A 12,533-nucleotide genomic window follows, 5' to 3' on the forward strand; every position below is an offset into this window, starting at 1 on the left:
GGTTTTACCTGCTTCGGGGCATGTTTGACCTTGAAAATGAGTCGTTTTGGACGTTAGGGCTAACTGATTTCATATATAATGTCTTAACGGATGTCCAAAAAAAAATTGGCAAAAATGACATTGGAATTCTGAATCACCAAAAATCCGTAGACTATAGTACACGAAAAATCGGTAAAATGGGGATATACATGCTTCAGGGCTCGTTTGACCTTGAAAATGAGTCATTTTGTCCATCAGGGCCAACTTGCTTTATAACTAACGTCTTAACGGACGTTCACGAAAAAATTGGACAAAAATGACGACAGAATTTCGAATCACCAAAAAAGATGGTGAACTATAGCACAAGAAAATCGATAAAACAGGGGATTTACATGCTTCTGGGCTTGTTTGACCTTGAAAATGGGTTGTTTTGGTCGTCGGGGCAACTGACTCCGTAGCTAACATCTTAAAAGACGTCCACAAAAAATTTAAGCAAAATAAGGAATTTACTTGCTCCAGTGTTCGTTTGAGAATGTGTCTTTGCTGAAATATTTCTAAATATTATTAACGGTGAATTTTTTGTTTATCTATAAAATCTCCTGATAAATTTTTATTTTTTTTCTTGATAAGCTCATAAAACTTAAACGCTTATAATTATTAAACTCTAATTATTAAATTCTAACGATCAAGACCTTAAGTATCTATCTTTAAGAGTTACAAAAATTTTAAAATACAACTATAATATATTTAGTGTAACTTCATAAATAATTTTTTTTTTTAAAAAATAAGATGTATACAAACTTTTTCTAAGACTGTTTATCAAGAAAAAAGTTAGAAGACAAACATATAAAATGGTAGTATATATTTTTTTTTGTTAAATATAAATGCCTCATACAATTACCAAGGGAAATATAATTTTTTTCTCTAGGTACTATTTTTACAAGAGTAGCAAATTAAGAAATGGATAACAAAATTCTCTTATATATAGTGAGTACTGACTAATATTTCTCCTAATAAAATCTAAAATCAAGTACTCTTTTTTCTCTCCCAATTTTGATGGAAAAAAAACAAAACAAAAAGAACAATTTAATAATGTAATATTTGATATTGAAATCAACACAAGAATATTATATAAATGGTAAAAGGAAAATGCACTTTTTCCCCTCCCTTTCTTTTTTTTTTCTTGCTTTTATCTTGTCTCCTTGTCTTTTTTTTTTTCCATCACTTTTTTCCTTTTTTTTTTCTTTTAACTAATGATTTCAAAATGAGTACAACTTTTTGTTCCATGCAAAAACTTTAATATATCTTTTTTTTCTTTATTTATTACTATGAAATATTAGGAATTCCTAAAGTGAATTCCAAATTAGGCTTCTTTGGACTTGCTTGTGTTATGCTTGATGAACTCACTTCTGTTGATATTCCTTCATAGCTTGTGCATTTTGCTTCCATGTTTTTCTGTTTTTTCCAAAAACAAAATAATAATAATAATAATTACCAAGGAAGAATAATAATTCAGTAGAAAATAAGAAAAGTGTGTGTAAATAAAGCTAAGTTAAGGAATCAAAAGGACAGATTGAGGAATATATACTGATGTTGTGTGTATGTACCGCCCAGAATTTTCACGATATGAAAAAGTAAATATACAAAGACATTAAAGAAGATTTAACATTTGCTATATATTTATATTATAAATAATTTTAATCAGATATATGCCATGTAACCTCAATTTTTAAATCCCTTTACCCTACTTAGCTCCGTTCCTAATTAAAAGCATGCATATTATACTTAAATTGTTACATAAAGACTTAATTATGTGGTTAGACAGTAAAATTCATTGCTAATCAGATTAAATTAAGGATGGATTATCAAAAATTTAGTTTATAGTCATGGCAACAAACTATAGATATCAACAATTTCATAGCTTAGTACTTTTCGAATTTACATTACCCCTAGCTCATATATATTGTGAATCAAGTAGCATAAATTGGAATTAATTAAAAGTGATGTTGAACATAAGCAAAATATCCACATTATATTGCATAAGCATGAAGTAGCATCTATAACAATATAATCAGTGTAATTTCATAAGCGTATTGTTTAAAAAAGAAAAAGTGTACATAATCTTATATCAGTGGAAAGACTGTTTCTAATGGACCCCGACTTAAGTAAAGCATGAAGTAACATCTACAATAACATATATGCAGTATAATCTCACAAGTGAAATCTACTAAACACGAACCTGTTCCTACCTTATGAAGATAAAATGATTATTTATGATGGACCCTCGACTCGAAGGACATAATGGTGAATGCACATTGAAACTTTGTAATAATTTAGAATAATATAATATTATAATACCTCTAAAGAAGGTAAATTTCCTGGATAATCTCCTAGTTTGCCATGCATATGCCAACTTTCCCTGCTACATTATCACAAATAAAGATGGAATATTTTTCTATCATCAGTGGAGGCCATGCATGCAGAAGAAAAAAAAAAGTGAAACTAAGAAAACAGAAAGCCAATCTTTTATAGTACTATGTCACATATTATTTTTATAGTACTCATGCTTCTTTTTTATCTTTTCCTTGTCTTTCCATCTTCTTATTATGATATTACTATAACAACTTTTTGCACCAAATTAAATATATGTATATGGGGGCCATCTTCTTATTAGCTTTGACACTAAGTTTCCTAGTAAGGGATCTAGTTTCAAATATTTTATCCCATCAAATTGACAGAGTCAGAAATTAAATTTTTACGATAAAAAGTACTTACACGATCAATACAACTAAGAATACTTCAAGTTGGACCAAATACATTAACTTTTTAAAATAAACACTTTTGACTTCTCGAAAACGAGTCCAACAATAAGCTAATAATTAATTCTCTCATTAATTAGTTCTATGGATTAAATCAAGCATAAATGGACTTTTCATTAATATAGTAATAATTGAGTTGCATATATATATATAAATGTTTACCTTGAAGAGTTACTCCAAAGACCACCATAATCTTTCTCTTGATTATACATATTTTGTCTGCCTTGTTGAACTGATAATTCAGACTTGTTTGAATTTTTAATTTCAAGTAATAAATCATCAGAATTATCCCCAGATGATACATTATCAAACACCTCTGATTGTCCTAAACATGTTCACAAGGTAAAAAAAAATAATCAATTTTTCTTTATAACAAAAAATATTTTAAAGCATATTGTATACTTTTATTATTTAATTTACTCTTAAAAATACCTTGTAATAATGAACAATCATTCATACACTATTTTTTTACCTGAAGAAGCTGCTCCTACTGCTGATTTATCAGTTGTTTTTACCGTTCGATACATCTGCAAGATTTTGTTTTTACACTATCAGATCATTTAAATATAAGCTATAATATTTAAAATGTAATCACATAAGCATGATCCGACCTATTTATATAAATGTTTGAATTTCTTTAATGAAAATTTTGATGGTATACGACTATAGTCTAAGTATATGGCTACAAAATACTTGTATTAATATGATGAAGAAAAATATACACACTCAATAATCTTACTCTCTTTGGTCTATTATTTTAAGTTTTTCTTTTTAAATAAATTCATTAAGAAAATCAATTAATTAATAGTGCTAATTATTAGAAGATAATTGACAAAATTACCCTCTAAATCCTTTTTTTTGGAAGTTGTATAAAATCATTTGTAGAGCAAGAACCCCCTCCCCTCCTTTCTACTCATCAAATTATTTTTTCTACTATTTCCCGCAAAACTTCTTCATTAATCATATTTCTTTTTCAAATCCTTTTCAAAATGCTTATTTGAGTTTAGGGTCTATCAAAAATAATTTCTATACCTTTAGAAGATAGATATGAAATATACAAAAGAGATTATTTTTTCGAACTCTACTTATGAAATTAAAACGAATATGTTATTATTGAATCTCTCAAACCAAACGAGTCTTTATACTTTTGCAGTGTCATTATTGATGAATCATTAAGAAATGAGTCCTATTTCTCTCTCTCCTCCTCTTTCTTTTACTACAAATACTATGCTACTACATGAATTAATATATGGTTCATTCTCCTATGGGAAAAAGCTGCATTTTATAATAGGCTTGCAGAACCATCAGATCTACTAAGTAGAAAAAAGAAGCACTTCTCATTTTTTGAGATAAACCAAAAAAAAAAAAGTAAAGAAAAAAAAAAGAAGCATTGGAATTTGAAATTTGTGGGAATTTATATCCTTTATGATAATATATGCTACTATTGTCCAAAGTATAGTACTAAAGAAACAATAGCCTTTTGTGAAGACTCCAAAAAGATAATTTTACTCACTCTATAGAACTTAGCATTGGAAAATACACATGCTATTGAAATTCCAAGAAGACTCCAAAAGAAACTTGATTGAACAAATAACACTCTTATATACAAAGCATCTCGTATTTATATAGGATTCGAAAGAAATTGTGTAGTCTAAGAGATATGTTGTTAATAGTTTACTCTAATACAAAATATTAATAATTACTTCCACAATTCAGGCTCATGACCTGTATTTGAACGAATGAAAGAAACAAATAACAATATGATGCAAAAAAAACATCTCTTATTCATGTAGAGTTTGAGGAAAAGTCGCAATCTAAAGGATGTGGTACTAACAATTTACTCAAATACTACAAATATTCGTAATTATTTTCACAACTCAGACTCGTGACCTATATTATTTGGACAAACGAAAGAAAGATAAAAGAAGAATTAACACCCCCCCCACACACACACACAAAAATTAAATAAAAGATTTTACCTGTAAATGGGATTTAACATGAGCCAAAGTGAGATCTTTTACATCCATAAGCTCAAGAACTGACTTTGGTGTTGCTCCTACATTTCCCCCAAAAAGAAAAATGAAGCATGTTAATTAAGCTCAAAATATAGAGATTTTTTCAGTAAGTTCCATTTTTATACACCAATAATATATAAATAAATTTATACTATTAATTAAATTACCTAAAAGATAACTATATGAAATAACAGTCCATAAAAAATGAAATTAGTAATCTGAAAATAAGTTAAGCTATAGTAGAAAGACCAAAAATATTATTAGTGTATATTAATCAAATTCCATTTTAATATAAAGAACTTTTACATTGTCGGTGTGTAATTTAATCACTCATATCAAATTATTACTCATTTTTCAGGTTATCATATCAGACACTATCAACACAAAAAACATATACAAACAATAAAAATTTATTCCCTCCTGATATTTATAGTAAAGATATAAACACCTGACGCGAATAAGTACTTATCGAAAATAGTGGGAAAAAAAAGAGAGAAGAATTTAAGCAAGTAGCCTACTTTCATGTCCACCCAAGAGTTCAACAGCATGAACAAAACGAGCATGAAGGGTACTTGTCCATCTCATCCTTGGAGCTCTCATACTCCTTTTAGTTGGAAATCTTGAAAAAAATCTTGATCTCATTAGTCCATTTTGATGATTATGGGATTGATGAAAGTGGCTATTTGATGAAGAAATGGGGTTGATATTATTATAATTATTAAAAGAAGTAGGAGAAGATTGTATAGGTAATGTATTATTAGTTGAAGAGTTTTGATGATTATTGTAAAGTGGAACTCCACTTATAGGGCTAAACAAACCAAGATTATGATGATGATGAGGTATAAAAGGGTTATTAATGAAATTTGTATTATTTTGGAAATATTGGCTAGAAGGGTATTTAGGATCTTGATGATTAAGTATACTACTAGGTCTTGGTATATTTGATGATAAAGATAGGTCAAAACAACAAGTGTTGTTAATATTAATATTATGGGGTTTTCTTGATTCCAAAGCTCTTTCCCAAAAACTCAAATCTATATTATTCTCTTCTTGATTAGTAGTAGTATTTGGAGGGCTAATTTGTAGGGATAAATCTGGTTGTGGTGGGAATAACTCCATGTTTTTTTCTTCTTATTTCTAAGAAGAAATAAGTGCGATGAGTCGAATTAGTAACCTGAAAAATAAGACAGATTATTATGAACAAGTACTCATTATTGTGTTTGTAAGTAGGTTATAAAAAGGAGTAGTAGCTTGTTTGAGGAAGTTTTGAATTAATTTTTAAGATGAAAAAAAAGGGATATGTAGATAATAGAGAAACAAATGGGATTTTCTTGAAATGGGGTTTTGATGATGATAAACAATTGAAGAGGAAATTGAACAAGTTGTTGGGATTTGAGTTTGAGAGAGAGAAAAAAAAAAAAGAAGAAGAAAACAAGAAATGGCAATAGGTGTATGAAGTGAATGGCTTGTTTCTTTTGTGTGAAGTATATGTGAGAAAATGACACTTGAGGTGGTGGGGTTTTTGATTCATCTATGAACATGGGGGGTTAAGATGAAAAAGGAAGAAAAAAAAAAGATGAGGAAAAGAAAAAGGAAAAGTAAGTGAGTTTTGTGACTTTGGTTAAATTCCTTTTTACTCTTTTCCACTTTTAATACTTTTTGGTTTTGAATCAAAGTATTCTTTTGGTAAAGAAAAGGAACATTTTAGTGTAAGCTTTTGTGTGTGCATTTCTCTCACACATGTATATAAATAAAAATACATTAATAATAATAATCCGAAAAGATTAATGTATATACATATCTTAATAACATATTCAATATAATTATACAAATAAAATCTGAGAAGATTAGTGCGTATGCAAATCTTAACTCTAAGTACCTTAAGGGCTAGAAAGAGAATATTTTCTATAAACATTCAGTTCAAGAGAAAACATACTACAAAAATCGGAAAAAAAATAATATATATAGGTGAAAAAATCCTAGCAAAATACTACAAAAAAAACATGACAAAATATATATTTTTTAAAAAAATTTAAATCACAGTAACTCCAATACAGTAGTGTGAAAGACAAAAAACTATACAAAAGATACTAGGGAACTTATGAAAGAATAAGCAAGATATATAGCGTTTTATTGGCAACTAATCTTTAATCATAAGTCATAAAACTTCAAAAACTTATTTTAAACATGTTTTTTTTTTTTGTATTTAATGGGTTAATATAAAGGAGCAAAATTTATTATTTATATATTAATACTTGTAACTAATAATAATACCTGCTAATTTTACTATTTAATAAATAATTAGGATGACTTTTTACTGTTTAGTGATATAAATTGTTATCGTCTTTTTTGTTCTATGAATGTGGATGAGATATATGAATATAGACTTGATAATCATGTAAAAAGAACCAAATTTTAATTGGAATAACACGTCATGATAATATGTGACAAAAACAAAAGTGGTATAAACTTTTATTATTCCTCAAATATATTATATATATACAATTAATAACTCAGAACCGTTCTTTTCCTTTTTATATCAATGATTTTATCGATATTAATTACCATCTATCAGTATAAATACTAAGCAATATAAACACCAAATTTAATTGAGATTTAAATTTAATTTATTTCAAAAACATGTGTTAATTAGTTATGATTTAATGATAAAAACGTCGTATATGAAAATAATAAAATAGTGAAAAATATTTCACCAATACCCCCATCTTAATTATGTCTAAATTTCACTTTGAAGTTTTAAAATGTTTCTATTTATAAAGGGTATTTTCTTAATTGAAACTATTGATGTTTAAGACTAAAGCAATATTAAAAATATATATTAGTATTCTTTAAGCTATAGATTAATTTGAAGTAATTAAAAAAACAAAGCAAAGATTTTATTTCCCCTTCTTCATCCTTAGAAAGACAAAATAGTATACGTAAACGTAACAAGAATTAATAATTATTGCAATGACTATTTATTTGGTGCTTCACTAATGGTCCATTATATTAACTAGATTTAAATGACTGGTCCTATTACAATTTAATTTACAACGAAAAAAAATTAAGGTCTGGATCAATCGTTTTCTCCCAATAAAAATATTAAATCAAGTAATTTCTATTAATTATATAATTAGAATAAGAAGAAGAAAAAAAACTCGAATTACAATGGATAAAGAGCTAATCTTAATTAAGTGATTTCCAAAGGCTTAAAATTTAACTCGTTTTACAAATGTTTCGACTAAATCACTTGATGGAAGAGGTGAGATTTCAGTTTCTGAATTTCTCGATTAATCGCATTGTTCTGTATATGAATCTCTTCAAATAGGACTTATTGCTATTGATTCGCTGAAGTCCATATCATGTGATCAACGATAATTAATTATTAAAAATAAATATATCAATAAAATAACTATTACCTCAAATATAATTCAAAATCAACAAGATTAAAATGTAATATATATCAAAGAGGGATTCATAATTAATCTAATCAACATAATAAATATTTAATATAGAGGGATTATGACTTAAGACATTAATAAAGCTAGAATAATTTTGTCAAAACTAATTGACATATTTTAAAAGGCATGTAAATAAATGCAAAATTTAAAATGTTAAGAATATATTTTTAGGCAAATAGATAAGATCGATAGTGAAAAGCATGGATAAGACACCTTTAAATTTATTCATAGTAGATTAACTTTTCAATCACATAATATAGGAAGAAATAGTCATTAGGGTCAAATCCAGAATATCAAATATGTAATTAATTTAAATTAAATAAATTTGGTCTAAATTTTAGATTTTTCATAAGATATCATTAAATATGTAAAGATTATTATATTCAAATTTACTACGAGTTAAATTCCAAAAATAATAACTTCAACTCTTGATTAAGCTTCCAAAAATTATTGTCATGAAATCTTAACTTTCACAAATAATATACTATGATTGCATCTTAAATTTGAATCATAAAAGTTAAAACTAAAGATCATAATTATTTTTAATTACAACAACTAACAAAAAATGATTATGTGTGAAATCTTTTCATATCATGGTAAAAACTCTTTAACTAATGATAATCTTATGTTTTCATGTACACTACAATTTAAGAGATTTAGTAGTTATAGAATTTTCTTTTAGCAATAATATTTAATATCATAAAAAATATTTAGTATAAATTGAGTAAATGGCAAAATACATTAGAATTGCTAAAGTTTTTAGTGATGTTTATTGAATATTACTTATAACTACTTATGTCACATTATTATCACAAATAATTGTTAGAAAAACACTTACTAACATTTGATATTTTACTTGATCATATTTAATTCGATAAAAATTTATATACATAACACATATTTTGTTATTAATTAGATTGATCATAGATATGGACCGCAGATAAATTTTATAAATACACATTTACCCTTTAACCCCCCCACCCCACCCCACCCCCACCCCCACCCCCCATTTTCTTCCTCATTTAACGGATGGTCAAACTCTCAACCAACATCCTTTATGAGGCATCAATATTGAAGCCCTCAAAGTCCAATTTTCAATAGGCCATACTGTTTGAACTTTTTTATTTTATTTTCCCATATTGGATTAAAATTATTTTTCATTTTAATTTAAAAAATTAAGAGATAATTTGTTGTTTTGTATTTATTTATTTATTCTTAAATACTATTTATTTTATTTGAATGACTTATAATCCCTCGGTCCAAAAATAAATATTACTTTAGTACATTGTGTCAAGTTAAAAATTAATAAGTCTAATATACAGTTACTAAATTGGCCATAATTAATATATGTCTCTTGAAATTAATCACTATATAAAAAAAATAGAATATAAAGGTACAGTTGAAACTATATAGTACTACTATTAATTTTTATGTTGAACTTATTTTGGGACACAAGAATAATAACTAGGCATAGTATTGTAACATCTTTATTTTACTTATTATTTTTTTAAAAAATAATTTCAAATCAAACATGAAATAATAAATATGTACAGAAGGATAAATAAGAGAAGAAAGTTCAAGTAGCTTGTTTTATACCAAAGATATTAAAATATAATATAAAAATTCCACCATATGTATTCTTGTAATAATTGGATTTGTATTCATTAAATAATGGCTATTTCTTAGAGATAAAATATGCATTTGTTTGTCTTTTATAATTTTTGCACACCCTTTAAAAAAGATTTCTATAACCTTTTATATAAAAAAAAAAAATTAATACTTTAGATATTAAAAAACAATAAAATTATTTCCAAATGACCCATTAGTGAATGGGTTATACTTATACCCTTTAATTATGTGCATTTTTCTCATGGTGGAATTAAACAAGAGTGAAATTTCGATTGTTATTTTCTTTGCAAATTATTTTCTATTCTCATTTTTTTTACGTCTCTACGAAGCATTTGGTCATGCAATATCATATCACAATATGGTATCGTGAGTGGGAATCAACGTTTGGACATGCGATTTCACGCTAATTCTATTTCATTATTACATATCATGATGAGATGCGATTCCTTATTCTCCAAAAAGCATGATATGAAATTACATGGTGATTTCATATCATGATTTGAGATATTTTAATACAAAAATTGACCCACAAATTTATGTTTTGTTAAAATAATCCCACATTTATATCTACTAACGATTTATTTCATATGTAAATAAAATTTATAATCACATCATTACTTTTTAAAATTTATTATTCTCACCGACATAAAATGTATTATTCTCACCAACATATAGTCACTTTAACTCACACAATCGATTGTTAAAGTGATGAAATATTTGTGGTCTATAAACATGAAAATATAGTTGCGGATGATGTTGACCAACAAACGGCTCAAAGTAACAATGTTGGTTTGTCTTCTCAATCACATATCGAGAAATGCAAGTTCAACTTGAGAAATTGTTCGTACTATGTGAGAGGATTATACTAAAAACTAGTACACTGTAATTTATGTTCAATTTCTTTTTATTAAATTAAAGCTAGATGAAAGAGTTTCTTTAGTGGAGAACAAGTACCTGAGTAATAATTTATTATACGATTTTATAATTTTTTATTTGATAAGATTGAATAAACAATAGGGGCTATTTTTATAATTTTACAACTTATGAGATTTTATGTTTATGAGAAAATATACAACACGAAATTTCATATCGCATGTCCAAACAAAACTTCAATTTATCTTATAATACCATATCATAATACCATATTGCATGATAAAACGGAAATATCACTTTTTATGGACTCTGAGTATATATAATAATATATCTAGTCTTATTTCATTAAAATATACATAGATCTTATTTATATTTTTATGAGGCAAAAAGAATGTTTTCCATAGATGAATTGAATTTGTAACTCATGTTTTACTTGTTATTTCAAGGGAAAGTATTGATTTCAATTCTCAAATTTATATCTAAAAAATCGTTTTTGTTTTTTGTAGAAAAATTGTTTAATGTTACAACTTGGAATTTCTAGAGTTCCTAACAGTATAGGAAGCAACGTATAGACAAAGATTAAGCAATTATAATAAATTAACTGATGTATTAATCTATTTATTAATTAAAAATATTTAACTTAATATCATGGAAGCGATCAATACGGTAAAAAATATATATTTAGAAGACTGACAACATTGGTTTTTGCTGCAAATGGATTAATTGTAATATAATTTTTATACTATATAGTTTAGAGTAATTGGGATTAATGTCAACCATTCCTTGGTAATGAGAATAATATTCATATATTCCTAATTTTTAGGGATTTATGAAAGGAAGCATCCAAGTTTGTGTGATATGAAGACTTGTTTTATTTAATTTAATTATATATAATGATAATACAAAAATAAAATAATGTGTTTGAATCATGTACAACTAATTATCGTATTGATATATTATTTTCTTTTATCAAAATAGAATTATATTATGTGTGTCTTTAACCCCCTTTCAAGCTTTTATAAAATGAAATACAAGTTTAAGTATATATAATGTATAACTAATTAATACATACATTATAGCAAACAGAGCTGAAAATCTTTTTACTATACATATAAAGCGTAAAATATATTAGTAAATATCATATTTTTATTAATGCATATATATATGACAACATTTTTATTTTATCAAGATTTAAGTCCATGATACATATTGCTCATTTCAGGCTTAAGAAATTTGTCTTTTGAGTTACATCTCTGACATCGTAGAGTTTCACAAGAGTGTGTGTATCATGTAAAATTTAAGTCATATTTTGAAAAAAAAATTAACTTTTTTTTCATTATAAAATTTACTTTAAAATGATATATAAACATCATTTTTAGTAATTTGTTAGCTTAAAAATCTATCATTCTTAATTAATGAACAATCCTCATCAACACATCACAAATGTCACATTATGAATTTATGATCCCTACATAACTTATTTTTTAATCAAAGGACCCCTCAGTGTATAGAAATAAAATCCTTCCTTTTTTCATGCTAATTCTCAGTTTCCCAATACATTGTGTATAGATTATGGTAGAGACACAAGAAGGAATCTTACATTAATACTGTTATTGTTTCAATGTACAAACAATAATATCATATTATAAATATCATTTTTTTAAAATCATAAGATCCGTTTATTCCTCACAAAAATAATAAAAAGATTAGGATATACAGCAAGTAACAAGTATGTACTCAAACACAAGTGACCTTTT

General features: G+C 26.1%; 1 protein-coding gene across 2 annotated transcripts; it reads right to left on the reverse strand.

Annotated features, from left to right (window-relative positions):
- Window positions 1-940: 940 nt before the first annotated feature.
- On the reverse strand, window positions 941-6,316 carry LOC101265660 (probable transcription factor KAN2). Of its 2 annotated transcripts, none has more exons than XM_004244359.5 (6): window positions 5,332-6,316; window positions 4,778-4,854; window positions 3,271-3,325; window positions 2,961-3,123; window positions 2,338-2,398; window positions 941-1,434 (listed from the first exon to the last, which is right to left on the reverse strand). In XM_004244359.5, the coding sequence occupies exons 1-6, from the start codon at window positions 5,930-5,932 to the stop codon at window positions 1,306-1,308; spliced, it is 1,086 nt and encodes a 361-aa protein (XP_004244407.2). In that variant the 5' UTR covers window positions 5,933-6,316; the 3' UTR covers window positions 941-1,305. The 2 variants fall into 2 exon arrangements, with proteins under 2 accessions (XP_004244407.2, XP_010324470.1); XM_010326168.4 differs by having other exon boundaries at window positions 2,338-2,401.
- Between the last annotated feature and the right edge of the window lie 6,217 nt (window positions 6,317-12,533).

The sequence above is a fragment of the Solanum lycopersicum genome, chromosome 8, assembly GCF_036512215.1.
Source record: "Solanum lycopersicum chromosome 8, SLM_r2.1".
NCBI classification, from domain to species: domain Eukaryota; kingdom Viridiplantae; phylum Streptophyta; class Magnoliopsida; order Solanales; family Solanaceae; genus Solanum; species Solanum lycopersicum.

Bases quoted from the DNA above. Each gene is read 5' to 3' on its own strand.
- LOC101265660 (XM_010326168.4), bottom strand. From the start codon at position 5,932: ATGGAGTTATTCCCACCACAACCAGATTTATCCCTACAAATTAGCCCT. The intron at 4,855-5,331 runs GTAGGCTACTTG...GGGGAAATGTAG, and splicing joins ACTCTTGGGTGGACATGAAA to GAGCAACACCAAAGTCAGTT. The intron at 1,435-2,337 runs GTATTATAATAT...TGGAAAAAACAG, and splicing joins GAAATTTACCTTCTTTAGAG to AAAAACATGGAAGCAAAATG.